The sequence below is a fragment of the Grampus griseus genome (genome assembly GCF_964374135.1).
Source record: "Grampus griseus genome assembly, chromosome: 3".
In the NCBI taxonomy this organism is placed as follows: domain Eukaryota; kingdom Metazoa; phylum Chordata; class Mammalia; order Artiodactyla; family Delphinidae; genus Grampus; species Grampus griseus.
The window spans coordinates 56,246,679-56,265,910 of record NC_139019.1 but is presented as its reverse complement, the minus strand read 5'-3'; the positions used below and the strand labels follow the sequence as shown (position 1 = coordinate 56,265,910).

At 46.0% G+C, this 19,232-nt stretch overlaps 1 protein-coding gene across 1 annotated transcript in view; it reads left to right on the top strand.

Moving 5' to 3' along the window:
- The window catches only part of ZNF366 (zinc finger protein 366), a 64,517-nt gene that overhangs the window by 31,642 nt on the left and 13,643 nt on the right, over nucleotides 1-19,232 (top strand). The window contains exons 2-3 of the mRNA XM_082652430.1: nucleotides 12,816-14,173; nucleotides 17,315-17,506. Coding sequence (XP_082508556.1) covers nucleotides 12,830-14,173; nucleotides 17,315-17,506 — 1,536 coding nt within the window. The 5' untranslated portion in view covers nucleotides 12,816-12,829. The remainder of the gene's footprint in view (nucleotides 1-12,815; nucleotides 14,174-17,314; nucleotides 17,507-19,232) is intronic.

Sequence of the window (19,232 nt, the reverse complement as noted above, 5' to 3'; positions counted from 1 at the left end):
TGTCATTGAATATTTTCCAATTGCCTGTATACCCTATCTGGGAGAGGGGGAATTGAATGAGGCATTTTGTTGGAATTAAACGTCAAGTACCAGCTGCTTCCTTCTGAAATTATGAGCTAGATATTCCAAAAGGTGTGAACCACCAATCAAAGTACAAGGGAAGATTTTACATCTAGTTGTTTATTGTTAGAAAATTTAAAAAAAATTTTTTTTAAGTAAATCAACCTTGACAAATAGCATTGAAAGCCATTAAGGAAGCTGAAAAAATAGCAGTTCCACTTGTCTCCTAAATATAGCGGGAAATGCTTTCTCAGTGTAAAGAAGAAGTCTTATCCTACAGTCCAGTCAGCATATGGAGGTGATTTCCAGGAGAGAAGTGAAAAAAAAAAAAAAATCCCACAGCTCAACCTTTCAGAAGTATCATAATCATGTAGGGAGAAAATCTTCTTGTACCTCTTCCTTATTGTCAACCTTTGCAGGTTAAAAGAGCCAAGAAGAGCCATCCCTGTGGTGGGGCGTTAAGGGTGGGTGCAAACCTCCAGCTCAGCTTCTTGCAAGGTGGCTAGGCAGGGCCCTGGGGTGGGTTGGAGGCCTGGGAGGAGGAAAAGGGGTCAGGAGGGTTCTCCAGTCTAGGACTTGGATGTGTGACAATAGTGCACTGTGGTGCCCTCCCTCTCACCAGGTACAGCATGACCTCTCCAGGATGCTTTCCTTTGTGGATTACCTGGACCCCAAAGTGGCCACTGCCATGGACTACGCTTCATCAACTCAGCCTTGGCATAGAGAAGAATCTTCTCCTCACCCTCACACCCCATCACTAGGAGCCTGGGTGGGAGGCGGAAAGGCAGGGATGACTGCAAGTCACAGGGATTCTTCCATCAGAATCCCTCCTTTACCGCCACCCTCATGCCCACTCGTGCTTCCCTAATTGTGTAGGCTCTGTATCGAGCACCTCCCTAATGTAGTTCTTAACCTTGAATGGCCATGAGGATCAACTACAGAGCTCTTAAAAAACACCAGTGCCTTACCTGGAGCCCCACCCCCAGATATCCTGATGTAATACAGGTCTGGGGAGGGGTCTAGGCATTGCATTTATTTTAGGTGTGCATGTGTGTGGGGGGTGTTACATGTTTAAGACTTCCCAAATGATCCTAATGTGTCGACCTACTATGTGCCAGGCACTCTTCTAGGTGGGTAAAACAGTGAAGAACATAGGCTCACAAAATTTATGGCCCAGTGGGGCAAGACAGACAATAAATAAATGAATGGCCAAGATATATTCTAATCGTTCTGCCAGGAAAGTAAAGCTGGGGCTGTGAAAGAGAGGTGGAAGGTGGGGAGATCTGTAACGTTAGATTACATAACTTTAGATTGACTTAGGTTGTTTTCATACCTTGGCTATTGTGAATTATGCGGCGACAAACATGGGAGTACAGATACCTCTTTGAGATAATAGTTTTGTTTTCTTTGGATATGTACCCAGCAGTGGAACTGCTGAATTGTATGGTAGTTCTACTTTTAATTTCTTAGGGAATCTCCAGGGCTCCATGAGATGATGCAGTAGGATTTATCTTCTTGGGAGAGATAATTGGGCATAAGAGTAGGGAAAAACGTTTCCAGAAAGAAGCTGAATCTAAGTTCAGTCTGGAAGAAGAGGTGGGTCAATAGAAAGAATATTCCTGGATGACCAACCAATCTAAGTAAGGGCAAAGAGGTAGGAATTAGTTTGCCCCGTGTAGAGAATAGTGAAGGCCTGGTCTCACTGGGGTTGAGAGAATTTTAGAGAAAAAGGGAATTGAGCTGGACCTGCTTATAAAGGACTTGGAAGGTCAGGGAGAGATATTTACATTTGATTTGCTCTGTGTATCAGATGGGGAATGTGTTTAGTTACAAACCGCAGAAATCTGAATACATTTTCTTAAGCAAGTAAAGGATTCATTTTCTCAGAAAGCAAGAAGACTAGCACCAAGTGGGTTCAAGAGTTCCACAATGACACTTTCCCTCTTCCCCTCTGCCACGATTTGTGGAAGGCATTGTCATTAACTTTATTGCTTCACGGTTCCAATATGACTGCTCCACCTCCAGCCTTATAACCACATTTCAGGCAGAAAAAAGAGACAGGAAAGGATAAAGTGGGTGGTTTCTGTATTAGGAATGCAAAGGCTTTCTCAGGAATTCCTAGCAGCCTTCTGCTTACATCTGTATTGGCCAGAACTGTGGCACTAGGTACCCCAACTGAAAGAATGTCTGGGAAGTTTAGTGTTTTTGCTGGGCACATTGTCACCACAAGCAAAATCAGGGTTCCATTTCTCAAGGAAGGGGGAATGGATGTTGGAGCAGCAATTAGCAATCTCTACACACGATTGTTGTAGGATCCTGAACAGAGAGTTGTCTTAGGAAAAATGATGAATTTTCAGGGAATTCCCTGGCGGTCCAGTGGTTAGGACCCTGAGCTCCTACTGCAAGGGGCCTTGGTTCAACCCCTGGTCAGGGAACTAAGATCCTGCAAGCGTGCAGTGCAGCCAAAAAAATATTGAAAATTGATGAATTTTCAGACGATGGAATTGGCATTGGTATTCAAGGGATTTGGAAGGAAGGAGAAGGAAGATCTGGAAGAGTGGATGGAAACTGTTGAAAGTAACCCTACAGTGATGTGGTGGGCACTTGAACTAGAAGACTAGGTATGGGAATGGGAAGAAGGTGAGAAGCTAATAGTCATGTCCAAGGAACAACGAACAGGATTTTGTAAAGACCACCCAAGAATGAATGGTCAGGATGGAAGGTGTTGGCAAACTGACTTCTTGGTCCTTTTTTCTATGTAGAAAGTTAACATTTGGGGTGGATGAGACAGAACTTATTAGAAAGGAGAAATTGATAAAGAAAAATTCCAGAATCAGAGACATGCTGAAGCAATAACAAATCCTAGAGTATCTTACATTATATATTATTACATATAAAAACAGAATGAAATCATTTTAAGACTAGAAAATTATTGCGATTTGAAAATGTATCACTTAAAAATGTTAGTAAGTACCAGTCATTGTACAAGTCAGCGAAGACACAGAAAAGTCTGGGAATTAGTCCCGACCGCAAGGGGACCACAGTGTGTTGCGGAGGCAGATGGCTGCAATACTCCGGGCGGAGGCTACATCAGGGGCGTGGGTACAGACTCGGGGGCTGAGAGGAAGGAGGGGCTAATCCCATCTGAGGGCTGGAGCATGCTTTGCGCTTTGACATTTCACGATTCTGCAGTGGCATAAATACGATCATACTTTTATCCTTAACTACCTTGAGGCCCGGGGGGAGGACCTGACATTGCCCCCAATCCAACAATCTCATCCTTAGCATCTTAGTGTTCCCTCTCAGCATTGGGGAAGGAGCCAAGGAAAAGCTCAGGGGTGGCTAGAACGGAGAAACCGGATTAGTCATATTTGCAGTGTGATTCTGTAATTATTGTGAATCTTCAAGTCAGACTCATCTTTATCTTAACGTCCAAGGTTGAATGTAGTTTATTTGTGACTTATACACACCTGACTTTCTTCATGCGGTCTTTGTGGCTGCTTATACTTATTTCCTTGTTGATATAAGCCTGGGTCATAAAGCTGCATGCCCAAAGTATAAACCAGGGTAAACTCTGCCAGGGGCAGAAAAATGGAGAGTCCAAAGAAACGCTTCAAGAGAATTGTTCAGCATTCAAAAGGAAGGGGCTTTCAAGACTAATTTTGTCTGAATGTTTGCTGTTTGAAAGACAATATGCATTTTTATATTTTAAATGCAAGTATGTGAATAGCTAAGGCAGTCACAGTGTACAAAAATATAAGTTGAAAGGGTATACATGTAAAAGTCTCCTCTCTGCCCAGGGAGCTGTACAACTGAGCGGCACCTTCCTATAGACTCTGATGGGACTGGTCCCTCCTAAAGTGGGTAACCTGGCTGCTAGATAGACTCCCAAGCCTTCCACCCCGAGCCATACAGTCTTTCTCCCCAGAGGCAACTAATATTACAAGATGCCTGTGTTTCTTGCCAAAGATAGGTTATGGGTACAAGTACATGAGGAGATAAGTCTATATATTTTGTAAGTATATATATTTTCCAAGAATGATTTTAGCGAGCAGAATCAATAGAAAAGTCAACAGAAAGCAGATCAGTGAGAAGATTTTGAACTAAAAAGTATAAGGGAAAAAAAGAAGAGTAATTGTTCATCAGAAGGCAGAAAAAGAACAGGGATCCTACGCATGTAAAAATAAAAAGAAAGGGTGAGGTCACAGATCCACTTGCCCATTAGGATGGGTGTTTCCACAAAGCTCATGAGCATTTGCCAGGAGAGCACGGGGCACTTGGAGTTGTCGAGTGAGAGAAATGGTGGTGGCCTGCCCTCCCGGGATATTGTTTGCTAGAACGTGGGCATGTTGTACTCTACGGTGACACGTTCCCTGGGAGACTCAGTGGCATTTGATCACTGTGCCCTCGGGCATTTCCAGAGCCCTCCCACAATCATTCATATTACTTCAGTGTAATAAGACATTCCATCTTCCAGGTCAAAGGAATACAGCACATACTGGCCAAAGATTCTGAGCCAGGATAAAGCAGAGGGGGCCATGTTTTCTGAAAAGCACAACCCTAGTCATTGCTATACCTTCACTAAACCCCTCTCCTCACTGGAGATGTTCTTGGCAGTTTATTGATGTGAAGTTGGCTCAGGATGAATTGGGACAGGCCAGGTAAAGCAGTTATTCCTTCTTTCATGTAACACAAAATTCTGCTTGGGATCACGGAGCAAGAGCAAGCTAGAACATGGCATTTGTCAAATAAATTCCCAAGTAATGATTAGATCCCAACAATATATAAGGCAACAGGAAAGTTTCTGACTTTCTACCAGATTCTGTTAGAAATATAAGCTACCCACCCACACAGAAAGGTGACTAGCAGCACAGGACCCACTCAATGAGTGGAACATCAAACAAATGTGATAGACTTCAGAGAAGTGAGGAATTTTCTTCCAGTTCTGGTGGAATGGAAAGTTTCACCTCTAAGTCTCCATAAAGCCACCAGTCGGTGAGGTTCTTTCCACTTCCTGCCCTGTAGAAACTTGGGACAGTGTGGCTAATATATTCAGTGAAATGTATCAGAGAAAGAAGGCAGCTGGCTGCTCAGGTAGACTTCATGAGGTAGCAGCTCCTGGTGGGGCTGACATGACTCAGGATTTGGTCAGTGGGTTTGGAGAGTCATGAGTTCCATTTTGTAAGAGCACTCAGTTCATCAGTCTCAGGGTAAGTGATTCATTCATAAGAGTGATCTATGGACCTAACTGTCAATATCAACCTATTTTAATTGACAAGGGGTAGGAGTATATTTTCTAGTCACCAGAATGATCTTATCCACTAATAGCAGACTACTTTACGTTCAAGGAGTGTTGGAGGAATTAAAGACTATTTGCTGAACATCCAAGAAGGGCCAAAGATTAGAAGACCTTGAAGTATAACTTAATGCACAATCCCTGCCTCACAATGCTCTTATTGAATAGAATACATGCAAAAAAAAAAAAAAAAAAAAAGCTAGTATCTGCCATATATAAAGTCTCCCCTTTGGATAGAGCAGGAATTTAGATCATCAAATTTTTAAAACCCAGTACCCCTATTTATATACCATATGCATATTATTGGATGCATTCCAAAGATATGAATTGATTAGAGAGTAGAATCTGGTCACCTTAACTGTTGTTGGATATTTCCCAAATATCCTCAATTACTCCTTTTATAATGTACAGAGTAACACTTGTTGTATGTTGCTTTTATATTTTTTAACTTATTTGAGTTTATATACAGTAAAATTCATTTTTTGTGTTCTATTTGAGTTGTGTAACCACTACCACAATCATGATACAAAACAGTTTTTTACTCCCCTCCCCACAAAAATATTGCCTTGAGTGACATTTTTAAATAGGTTCCTTCACAGATGGCTAACCTCATCTATTATGTGTTGATTCTTACTACTTTTGCTTGCCAGACATCATATTTTCTGGTATTATCTACCAATTCTAAGGCCCATCAGACCGTATATGCAGTCATCCTCAGAGACAGACAAAATGAAGTTTTTGAATATGCATGTGTCTATTTGCTTGGCTAGGAGTGGGTGTATCAAGTTTACTTGATCTGTGAACATAAAACAACAACGAAATTGAGATATATTCTAAGGACATTACTCCAAAGAAATTAGGAGAAAAATTCTAACATTCCAGTTGAAGCTCCATCCCCAAGAGATATATTAGCTCTGAGAGATGGGAGAGAGAACTGCTAAGTCATATCTCCAGTTCATTTCCTTCCTTTAAATGGGTCATGAGGGCAGTGATAACCCCAACATGCTAGCAACTGTTCCAGGGCTCAAGTAATTATATTTATCCCTGCTTTTCAGACACTAGACCTAGGCATTAAGCACTTTCCTAAATGAAACCCATATCCATTTAACCTATGCGAGTTAGTAGCTGAATTTCTTGTCGCTGTCTTAATAAGGCTCTTTACAACATATATCTCTATGTAAATGGTACATATGCATGCTCATTATGGACAATTTAAACAATGGAAAACTAAACTTGACTTTATGTTATGTCTTGGCGGTATTTAGGAACTTAAAAAAAATAATATATGAGTTCAGTTGACTATTTCACATGTGAACAGGTCTTATCACCAAGTAATATTTTCTGACCAACCTAGAAAACTCAGCTCATGCCATAGCTGACAGATTACATTTTATAACAAAGCGCAAGGAATTCAGGTTTATACATTAAACAGGGGCCACAGGGGCATCCAGAAGGGCTCTGAGATCAGGCTACCAGGCTTCTGGTTCCCTCTTCTTGACTCTGCCTCTAACCCAGGGAGTGACAAGGCAGACCATTTATCTCTTTAGAACATATTGCTCTACCTGCCAGATGCATGTGGAGATCCTTCTATTCCTGCCAATATCAGGGATGCAAGACTGAATCATTACTTGCCGAAACACCTGCAGATGAAGAACTCAACTGTACAACTACATATATATTAAAACAATTATGCTGAATCATTAGAATGTTTAATTCTACAACTCAAAGTCTCTTTCTGTAGTCACAAATTCAGAAAGAACCAGGTGATCCAATAAAATCCCACTTTGGAGGAGCCTTATAACAGGATCCCTTTGTACGAACAGAGAGAGGTTGGCAATTAGTCCATACATTTCCCATCCTGCCCTTCTGTTATCCTCCCACAACTCTCCACCCTTCGCTGCTCTCAGCACTGCTTCTTATTCTTAAGCTTCTCCTCCACTTGCACCTCCTCACTGCCTCCATCTTTGTTGAGGGCAGAGCTCCAGGGCCGACCACGTAAGTAAAGTGCTATCCTCTCAAAGTAAAAGGGAAGTCATTGTCTCCAGTAGTAAAATGTAATGTTTTCCAATGAAACACTGGAAACGTTCAAGGAATAAAGAATGTGAGAGAATATATTCTTTCATGAATTTCAGAATGAATAGAAATCAGTGTTGTAGAGTGGGGATAAATAGATCTGCCCCTGGGATGCTGACTCACAGTGACTCTTCTAATAGCATTTACTGGACTGACCTCCGATTCCAATGAGAACCACAAAATACCAGTAATTTTATCTGGGGGATATTTATATTTTGGTGCAGTAGGTGAATTCCCAATTAAAGGGCATTATTAGAAGAATTTTTTCCCCAAACTAAAAGTAGTTTCATCTTGGTTAAGCCTTGCATTTCTAATTGGTATTTATGGTTCAAAGAGATTTTGTTTTTGTTTTTAAAATCCATTCATTCCCCATTTCCTCATAACTAACTCTTATGGATAATACCTGTTACAGAAGACATCCTGAGTCCCTTTTTCCTTTAACACGGATCAACCGAATATTTTCCTCCTCAAACCATTTGCTTCCTGACTTACAGCCTATTGGGTTTGGCGATTGAGTGTATATGGAAGAAAGCCAGGAACCTTAGAACATTGTCTGACTCTAGCAATGAAGATCCATGATTATTCAGAGGCCTCTCCCTCTCCACCCCACATTAGTACAAGGGGTAGATGCTACCAACTTCCCAAACATTTCCTTGGGGTGGAAGAGTGCAGGGTGACCACCCACTCTTGGTTTATGTTTCAGTTTCAGTCCAGGGGTCTTTCTATCTTCTGCCTATTGGACTTTTCAGGCATCTGTTTTCTGACTGAGCTGCAGAATCTTATATCCTAGCATTAGTATAGCCAGGATTTAGGGCTTACCCTAAACCTGAGGGTCAATTCAGAGAGTGGTAACCTTGGGAACGGAGCCAAGCAAGAGCACACACAAGGTGTGTAAATCAGGTTCTTCCCACAATAACTACCCGAGAATATATGAGTGTGCTCATGATCTGATTAGGGATGTCCCTCAAAAGTCACCTGCAGTCTAAATAATGTAAGATAAAATTAAACATTTAAAGTTCCATATGGAGACTTTAAAAACAAGAACCATTCATTCCTTCTCTCATCCCACAGCAGTTTACTGAGCATCTACTTTGCATCAGGCATCATGCTGGGGACTGGAAACCCAGCAGTGAATCAAACAGACCCAGTCTCTGCCCTCACAGTCCCGCAGGCATTGCAAGAGCTGGTTTGCCAGTGTTGACCCAGCACTGTCCCAGTGTCTGAGACTTTGGGTTTGACAAACAGGTCCTCTTGTCTCTTGGAAGGTGACCTCTGATATTAAAATAGGAACAATTCCTCAGCTTCCCACAGACTGGCTAAAATAGCTCATGAGACCACCCAGTCCCCTTTGTCCCCACCCAATCCCCAATCCCTTTTGTAACCAAAGTCATCTGTTACTAATGCAGGCTCAAAGATATGTCCGTAAGAGGAAAGAGCCATAGAGAAGGGACGGGGGAGTATTCTTATACTAGAAGGTTGATCTCCACACTGAATAAATAAACTCATCCTGGCTTTACCCATTGGCCTTTTTTAGTGTGGTTCACATTCACTGCTGGGATAAGACCAGCTCGGGCTAAATGGGTAAAGCCTTGGTTTTGAGGAGGCCCAGATGCCAGCCACTGTTGACCAAGAGCTTCCGCTTGGAAAACAGAGAAGAGGTCAGTCAGCTTCAATCCACTGGTCATCACTCCAACCCTCCTCTCGTGTCTATTCTTTCTTACCACTCAAGAGCACTACCATATTGTCCAGTGTTAATAAACTTTCACATACACATTCTATTTTAAGTCTCCAACAACCCCATGGGGACAGCCCAACCCCTATTTCATGGATGAGAAAATCAAACCTCCAAATTAATTTGCTCATGTTCCCACAGCTGCTAACACAAAGCCAGCATTCATGCCCAGATCCTCAGGCTCTGCACTCTCCTATAGCTGTCTACTTTGACAATTTCAGTTCTTTATTTTTGCACATTATTTCGGCACATCCTGGTGACGAATGGTCTTCTAACCTGCTGGTTTTCTGGGAGCAGCCACAGATTACTGGCCAGGGGAGGGGCTGTGGTTCCCCCACCCCCTATGCTGCCCCCAAGACTCTCTTGCCTCCTACATAGGAATCCCGCATCTGTCCTGGATGCCTGCGGAGCTATTTTTAGAGACAGAGGGGAGCGTGCGGTGGCACACATTCAGGTTTTCTAGGAATCTGTTAATATTTTTGCAGAGGCCGTTCAGAGTTTTAAGTTGACTGATAAATGACCTCCAGAGGAAGACATCCTTTCCCTGCTCATCCCTTCAACACTCCCCATCCCTGATATGGATTTGTTTTGGGGGGTAATTCTTTTACCCACCCCCCAGGGCTCTCCTTGGCACCCTGGACTCAAAAGACAGCGGTATTAATAACTAGCAGCAGCTACAGCTGGCTTATGTCTCAAGAAAGTCGGGAGGAAGCAGATCTAGTTCTCCTTGACCTCTGCAGGGATTGGCAGTGCTCCTTCAGATCTTTATGCAGAAAGGGGCTGCTGTTAACGGGTCTGGGAAAATGTCCATGGATGGATCTCAATGCTTTCTGAAACCTCCTGAGTTACTGATTTTATTCTAGAGCAGGCAGACTACTATTTTAGAGGTGGGGTATGTATATGCACACGTCAGAAACTGGGTAAAAATGTTTACCGTATTAAAATAGGGAGGAAATGAAAATGTACATATGTAAAATCTCTGGATTTGGGAGACATAATTCTGCCGTTTATGTTAAAAATCACATCAGCTCTGTTCAACAATGTTTCTTTGCTTTACTAGGTCAATGGTGACAAAATAAAAATGTAAACACTGAAAATAAATATGCTTTTGAACTTAACATTATATTAGAAGTGTCACTCCTAATATATTAAAATGAGTGAATTAGTAGACTATGTCACAACTAAAAACAAAAGTATTAAACAAAGACCATGATAATGTGTACAAACCAAAATAACTTCAGTTTCAAAATTAGTGATAACACTCCTTTCCAAGTAAGTAACATTCTGGTATGATACAGCGCATTAGCCATGCACTTTCAAATAGCTTTTTAACGATAAAATACACAAAAAAACTCAATAAGTTAAGGCCCATGTTCTGATATGTGTCTATTTTACCAATTCTCCAATCAAGCTCTCTAATGTGACATAGGAGCCATTGCCACTTTTAACCAGATAAGAATAAAACAGAACCTGTTTGCATTTGGATGGGCTCTGCTGTGGGTTGCCCTAGTCACTGCAGCCTGGAACAGTTCTCTCCAGTCTGAGCAGCCTTTTTGCAAATAGGATCTCCTATACAACCAACTGTGGCCAAAATGAAATTCCAGAGAAAGGAGCTGCCACTTTTCCCCCTCTATTTCAATGGGACATATTAGCTTTGTCTGAAAGCCAATTATTTTCATAGATGCAACAAGTTCGTGGGCCAGGGCCACCCCCTCGTTAGCTGTGTGTGAATCCAGGGCTCCGGACCTGATGAATTAGGCAAGAGATGATCTAGGAAATGATCCAAGAGCCTCTGCCCTCTCCATCCTTGTCCTGGTCCTTTCACAGCAGCTGCACTACTCCCCTCATTTTGATGGCGTCCCCACACCCCTCCTGGACTCACAAAGCTAGACATTGCATTCTCGTACTGCTCTCATCACTTCCTACAAGTACGTGGTCCTTGAGGCAGCAGTGGTAGAAGACCTAGCATTTCAGTAAGAATTTTAGGAAGAAGCAAAAAAAGGATGGGGCACAGGCTGGACAGTCAAACTCCCCCTCTTAATTACTAAGCCCCAAACCCACAGAAAGAAGACAAGTCAGGGCTATCTTCCCACTCACAGAAACACAAAGCAAAGACTAATTGACATTATGCTTTAGTTCTCTAACACTTTCACATAACAGTTTTAAAGAATGTCCAAATATTCATATAATAAGGGCACATATTTTTTCCCTCTGTTGGATTTCTGCGTATGAATTGGTAATCCAACATAAAAAGACCCTTTTCTGTTCTAATTGTGCTGTGGTTCTCAAACCTCTCATAAAGACACACATGTGATTTGGGAATATCCAGGTACTTGTAAAAACTGCATTTGCCTCACGAGGGACTACAGAAAATCACTGGTCCTTTCACCCCTGGAACCCTCACCCTGCACTGCTCAGCATGTAGTCATTCCCGGGGCCAGAGAGCTGAGTTAGTCCAGAACCTATCCCAGCCCTGTCTTCAGGGGCTTGAGGCCAGACCTGACACCTGACCAGGCTGACTGGTTCTGTGGGAGCCTCTGCTGAGCAAAGGGGGCCAATCCCATTCAAGCTCAGAGGATCTAGGTAGAAAGGGCTTCACTGGAAATGTGAAGTCAGCCACTTGGCTCTTTCCACTTGTATCCAAGTGAGGAGGATAGAAAACTGCCAAGGAGACGTGTGAAAGGAAGCATGGCCCCTGGTTTAGATTCGGGCCCTACGGGCTCTCCTAGACATACCTGATGCTGTCACCAGGACACAGTAACTGGTTCAGCAGGGAAATGACAGGCACCACAGGAGTCACCAACACCAAAGGCCAAGCTTTATTCTGAATGACACCAACGTGACGGAAGAGACACAAGTGCAGTTTTAGAGACTCACGATCTTGGAATTTTTTCCCTGAAGTTGCTTCAGGTGGAGGATTCGAATTCATGAATTGCCAGGATGACTCTGTAACATTGGATTATATGCTTTTCTTAATCACATTGATTTCATCTGCTCCATATATCCCAGCAGCACACTTGGCTGGGGGTGGATACTCAGAAAGCCTGACATCTGAGTTAAGCAGTAAAGTCCCTTCTCCTGTGTGGCCTTCAGTATCCCCGTCCTCCAGAAGCCAAGGCCCCTAGACAGGGAGAGGCAGTGGAAATCAATTCACTTAGAGAAGAACTGCCCCTAAAAGACATTTAAAGCGCCATCTGGCAGATGCAATTCCATCTCAGGCTGCAAAGTCGCAGAAGAATGTGTTCCAGTTCTGACTCCTGCCCTGAGTGGCTGTGGGACTCAAGCATGTTGTTTCATCTCTCTGGGCCTTGGTACCCTCATCTCATATGGGGACAATGGCCAGATGAGTTCTCAGGTTTCCTCCCAATCCAGCCCACTCTCATACCTCCCCTCCTCCGCCGCCAGCTACGGTTTTGTGGCTGTGATTTACACAGGAGCCCTAGGGTCCCACTCCAGGAGGTCAGTGCTTTCCATATTAGTAACCGGGTTTGCAAGGGGGAAAATATGATATTTTAAACAGCCTTCGGATAAATGGGGAGTGGTATTAAACAAACATTACTCTTCATAAATTAGTACCGACATCTAGCCACAACTCTTTATGGAAAAAGGGATTTTTTTTTTTTTTTTTAACGATAAGTTTCTTTCTCTTTAAAGGAAAATTGCCAAGGATGCAGAAGGAAATGAAGATGGTCAAAGACGAGGGTGTGCATTTCAGTTTGGGTGCAAAGAGGGCCCCCTCCTTCCCCCACGGCCTGCAGCCAGTGGTTTCCCGAGGAAGAGCTCCTCCAAGACACCCATTCCCGGAAGCTCTCCGGGGGCCATTTTCCCAGTTCCGGTATGAGCCTCCTCCGGGAGACCTAGACGGATTCCCGGGGGTCTTTGAAGGAGGAGGGTCTCGCAAACGGAAGAGCATGCCCACCAAGATGCCCTATAACCACCCCTCGGAAGAAGCGGCTCTTGCCCTGCACCCGGAGGAGAGCAAGAACCCCGGGCCCCCGGAACTCCGCCTGCTTTTCCCGCCGCCGCCGCCACCGCCGCCGCCGCCACGGCCCAAGTACGACTCGCGGATGATCGACCTGTGCAACGTGGGCTTTCAGTTCTACCGCAGCCTGGAGCACCTGGGGGGCAAGGCCGTCAAGCAGGAGCCCGTGAAGCCCAGCGCCACGTGGGCCGCGCCCCCTCCGTTCCTGCCCACGCCCTACCCCTATTACCCCAAAGTGCCCCCGGGCCTCGTGTTCCCCTTCTTCGTGCCCTCGGCCTCGCCCTTCCCCTTCAGCCGGCACACCTTCCTGCCCAAGCGGCCCCCGGAGCCGCTGCTGCCCCGCAAAGCCGAGCCGCGGGAGAGCGAGGAGACCAAGCAGAAGGTGGAGAGGGTGGACGTGAACGTGCAGATCGACGACAGCTACTACGTGGACGTGGGCGGCGCGCAGAAGCGCTGGCAGTGCCCCACCTGCGAGAAGTCCTACACCTCCAAGTACAACCTCGTGACCCACATCCTGGGCCACAGCGGCATCAAGCCGCACGCGTGCAGCCGCTGCGGGAAGCTCTTCAAGCAGCTCAGCCACCTGCACACGCACATGCTGACCCACCAGGGCACGCGGCCCCACAAATGCCAGGTGTGCCACAAGGCCTTCACCCAGACCAGCCACCTGAAGCGCCACATGATGCAGCACAGCGAGGTGAAGCCGCACAACTGCCGCGTGTGCGGCCGGGGCTTCGCCTACCCCAGCGAGCTCAAGGCCCACGAGGCCAAGCACGCCAGTGGGCGGGAGAACATCTGCGTGGAGTGCGGCCTCGACTTCCCCACCCTGGCCCAGCTGAAGAGGCACCTCACCACGCACCGCGGCCCCATCCAGTACAGCTGCTCCGAATGCGACAAGACCTTTCAGTACCCGAGTCAGCTGCAGAACCACATGATGAAGCACAAGGACATCCGGCCCTACATCTGCTCCGAGTGCGGCATGGAGTTCGTGCAGCCCCACCACCTCAAGCAGCACTCCCTCACGCACAAGGTACTGCGGGGCCCCAGGGGAGGGGAGCGAGTCCCGGGCCGAGGGCCCAGGAGACCCGCGCTGCTTCCCACCCCTGACACGTGTAACCCTGGGCAGGAGGCGTCCCTTACCTGAGCCCAGACGTTCTTCTTCCTCACCTTGAAATGGGGGAGAATGAGGAGACTAGCCATCAAGCCCTTTCCCATCTCGACTTCTGGAGTCTCGGGCGGTCCTAGAAAGAAAGAGTGCAGTTTGGAGAGGAGGGTGCAGAAGGATGAAGGAAGCAGCTGGTGCTTGGGCTGTTGCTTATTCGCCTCCCAGAATCCCTAAAATTTTACTTCTGGAAACTTCATCCGGGGCGCTAGCATGAGGGTGCATCAGTCCCTATCTACCCAAGACCAGCTTTGTGCCTGGGATACATGAATCGGAGCCTTCTAGAAAACTCTAGAACATTCTCTTGGTCTTTTTCTGCTAAAGTTGTGGCTACCTTTTGCTTTATTTTCTCCCTCAACTGCTTCATTTGCAGGTGGCTTTGAGGGGAGCAGAGCCTGGCCTGGGTCCAGCCGGGTCTGTGCTTCCTCCATTGAGCTTCTGCCTAGTTGGTGGCAGTGCTCTGTGGCTTGTATTATAGGAGGCATGAGAGAGCATTCTTCTCTGTTGGGTTTGGTTTTACCTTCCCCAGCCTCAGGTCTTCAAGGAGAAATATAGGCCTGCATGTCTAAGTTCAGCCTAGTTTGCAGACAAAGCCCTGGAGTCATTCTGGATGAACTAAAACAAGGCCCCGGTGCGTTCCTGAAATCTTACCCAGTCAAGCTAACTTGGGTCTGCTTTGAGCTTCCAAGAGGGGAAGTTTGCCCCACTGAACTCTACTCTCACACCCTTGACCTCAAATGGTTTTCTTGGCAGAAGAAACTTCTAGCAAGCCAGAGTTTCTAAAACATTCTTTCATTCTGAAAGGTCAGGGGAGGGCTTTGCTCAGCCAAGATAATATTTCTGCTGTGGCATTGTGGGTTTCATTTGATAGGTTAGGACCAAATATGGACAAAATGCATGACTGCCTTGTGGGCTCTGCACAAACAGCTGCCCTGCAAAAGGCACCTTAGATGCATCCAGAGCCTGCCTAGTGCAGGAGCCATCAACAAGGAGCCTGAGCTGAGAGTCAGCCACCAGGAGGGCCATGTGCTCATTTCAGGGACTCCTACATGTGTGGAAGAGGAATCAGAAATGCATTTTAGAACACATAAAAATTCTGTAAGATGGTAGAAAATGAACTCAAAATGGAAGAAACAGCCTAGTATCTGAAATAGGTCTTGTTTGAATTAGGAAGCAAAATGCATTTTAATTAAAAGTCAGCAAACAGTGAGAGGTAGTATTTACTGAGCACTTGCTAAGTGCCAGGTACTGTACTTCTCATTTAATCCTCTTCAACAACTGTAAGAGCTACCTATGGGTATCGTTACTCCAGATTTGCAGATGAAGACACCAAGCCATGGGAAGTCACCCAGCATCTCTATCTCTAGCACCTGAGCTCTTGAACACAACTATCAAGACTACTCCCTCTTTCCCTTCACCCAGCAGCTCCGCAGGTCCCCTCTCTGAGATTTCATTGATCTTATTAAAGACACAGCAGCTTCCTTTGTCCCCTAAGCTGTGTCCAGTCTCTCATTTACTTGAGGTCTAGGCCAGCCCACATGTGAATTTCACTTTGTTCATAGAATTCTCTTTAGAGAATTCCAAAAACAGTGGTAAGTAGGTGCTAACTAGACCATAACCAAGTATAGGGACGATGTTGAGAAGAAAGATGCTGAAGTAAATTTTAAACCCATCAAGAAAATAGTTTTTATTAATTTAATACTTTTAAACTCAGTTTGAATACGCAACACATTTTAAAAATTCATCTTCTTAGGAGGACATTAAAATTTAGATCTCTTCATTAGCATAAATCCATACCCATCTGCAATCATCTAGACTAGACAGTATTCCAGTTAGAAAGAGCCCCCGGGTTCTCATGTCCCAGCACTTCAACTCGAGATGAGGAAGCCTTCGCCAGGAAAGGCTGCGGGACTCATCTAAGGTTATGCAGCCAGTAAGCAGCTGGACAGAGACCCCAACTCACCCTTTAGTGCCATGGGCTCACCTAAACTGAGGAGTGGTACTCTCTTACCATGTCCCAAATTAAAGAAATGAAAATATAGGCAGAGGGAACCTTGGAGCCCCTCCTGCCTTAGGTCACTATGACTATCAGGCCGTATGGGTTTTATAAGATACAGTTGTTAGCTAAATGACTTGTTCTACACCTGTAATAACCTAGTTTTAATACCATGGTTCTGGGTCCTTCCAAAAGTCATTCTGGGTCAAGATTTCTTGCAACGGCCGTTTCAGACAAGCACTGGTTAGTCAGGATTAGATAATACTCTACTCACGCCGAGAGTCCCCAGAAGTGCTTTCAGTTGAGGGCATTGATGCTTACGTATTAAAACACTTCACAAACAGCAAGGGAACTAGAAAATCTTCTTTCCCCTTTTCTAATTCAGAAAGCTTTCCTCTGCCGAATTGCTCTATCAGACAGAAGCCGGCTTGGAGGCTCCGTAGCCAAATCACAGAGGCCACTGTGGCCCGTGGGAGCCCAGGGGACCATCTCAAGAGGCGATTATCGAGTTGTAATTTTTTGAAGTGTGGATGTGAGTTGTTCTTCTTGGATTTTCAAATCCATTAATGAGGACTCAAGAGGACATTGGTTTTCATATGGGAAATGATATTATCAGCTTAAGGGGTTTTGTTTTTTCATTATCACGAAAGCCGGATTAGACTCATTTCACATACCATTCATTCCACGATGCTCTTACCAAAGTCTTATTAATCCCTGAGAACTGTTACCGTAGAATTAACCCCAGCAGCAGCAGGAACAACAAAACCAGTAGCTTTCTTTTCCTCTAGCAGTCTGGCTAGTTTATGGTTTTTAGAAGAAAAAAAGGATTACGTAATCAACACTTTTCAAGAAAATCGTGGTTTAACAAGGCTACAGGCACACCATTTGGAACTCAACGTCTTTCACCAAATCCTTCGTGGATTTATGTGGCAGAGAGAAAAGCAAAGACTACTGTCCTGATGAAAGTCTGCTACCTGCTAACCACGGTTCTTTTGCGTCTTGACCCCTCCCAGGGCGTGAAGGAGCACAAATGCGGGATCTGCGGGCGGGAGTTCACTCTGCTGGCCAACATGAAGAGACACGTGCTAATCCACACCAACATCCGCGCCTACCAGTGTCACCTGTGCTACAAGAGTTTCGTGCAGAAACAGACCCTCAAGGCGCACATGATCGTCCACTCGGATGTGAAGCCCTTCAAATGCAAGGTGGGCGGCTGCCCGGGAGGAGCATGGAGAGGGAGGGCTCAGAGGGCTGTGCAGGTGCGCAGGAAGACTCTCCAGGGAACCTTCTACTCAGTCTCATCAGAGGGACCTCTGCGGCTCAGAGAGGTCTGCAGCCAAGCCCAGGCCTGTCTGCTGCTCTGTGCCTCTCTCCACCGCAGCTGTGCTCAGCTGAGCCCTAGGAGCTGCCCTGTGTGTCTCGCTGTGGAATCGGTGCACAGGGCGTGGAGACAGCCAGTGCAGGGAGCGCTGAGGGTGGAAGGCCCATTTGAGGAATGAGGTCGTTAAAGGATGAAGGCGGTGTGAGAGCTGGTGCTCTAGAAAGCAGCAGTCAGGTGTCGCCCTCTTCCCCTTACAAGCCAGTGAGTAGAACACAGAGAGGAGTCAGAGAAGCTTCCAGCCCTGTCCCCTTCCCTTCCCACTCCCCCCTGCCACCCCGCTCCTGCCCTCTGCACACTTGGACTGAGCACTGTAATTTGAAGGCAGGTCTCCCAGAGGGGATGGAAGAGATTCCAAGGCTAGCCCCTCAGGTGACCTCAGAGATGCTTGCGTGGGCAGAGGAACAACTGTGTGCAGGGTCAGCTGAGGTGCTTCTCGTTTATTCCTGAATATGATGGAGCATCTTCGTTACAATCTCTGTGTCACATTAACTTGGTGGGGTTTTTATTTCATGCTCTAAGGTAAAGTGTGAGCTGGAGACGTGTAAAGCCCAAGGTGCTGACGGGTATGACGCAGAAATGCTCAGGCTTCCCAGGCTGGCTCCCCTCCCCTCATTGTTTCTCTCCTCCACTTCTAAGATGAGAAGGAATCTTGCTCAGGATTGGGCAGTTTAATTCAAGGAAGGTACTGGCAAGTGACACCTCAGTCACAGGAGAGGGCTGAGGGGGAAGCAGAGGGAAATCGCCACGTTCAGATATCGTTAGAGCCGTTCTGTTTGAAATGGATTTGCCTTCTCTCTGTCCTGCGTGTCTGATGGGGTCCCAATGATATTCTTTGTCAATGCCTGTTCCTGGAGTAGGGTTCCCTGCTTCCAGGGGCTGTTCCTGCCTTAATCCCTCAGCAGCATGTGCCCCCACTTGAAGGAACCCCCTGTGAAGCTGACTTCTTTCCTGTGCTGGCCACTCCTGGACGGGGTGAGAGGGGTCAGGAGCCAGAGCTTCCCTAGACCTGTGTGGGCATTCTCCGGAGGTGGGGGAGGGAGGGGTCTCCCTCCAGCCCTTTTCCTGCCACCCACTTGTGTTTCCCCTCCTTTCCTTCAAGTTCCCAGTGGTTTGAAAGTCAATTTATGTCCATCTTGAGTGATCTGAGCTGAAGGGGGAGGAAGCTGCGTGCAGGATGGTGTACGTAATTCGCAGGGCCTGGTGGGAAATGAACACGGGGCCCCCTTGTTCAGATGCTATGCAGAATTTCAAGATGATGAAAGCAGAGCGTAAACACCAAACCCGGGACACTTCTGAGTTCAGGGCCTCGTGTGACCACATAGGCCACATACCCGTCAAGCCAGGCCTGACTGCGGGACCCTGTGGACTCTACAGACCAGCTCTTCTGTCTCCCTTTAGACACGCCTTTGGTTTCCCTTTCGCCTCGCTGAGTCCCTTGAACGCTTCACTTTTTACAGAGCTGTTCCCGCCTGCCAGGGATTTACTGTCTCCTACAGTAGAGGTGCTATCAGCGGCTCATCGCCCCTCTTCATTCCTTGTGTTGAGTTTAC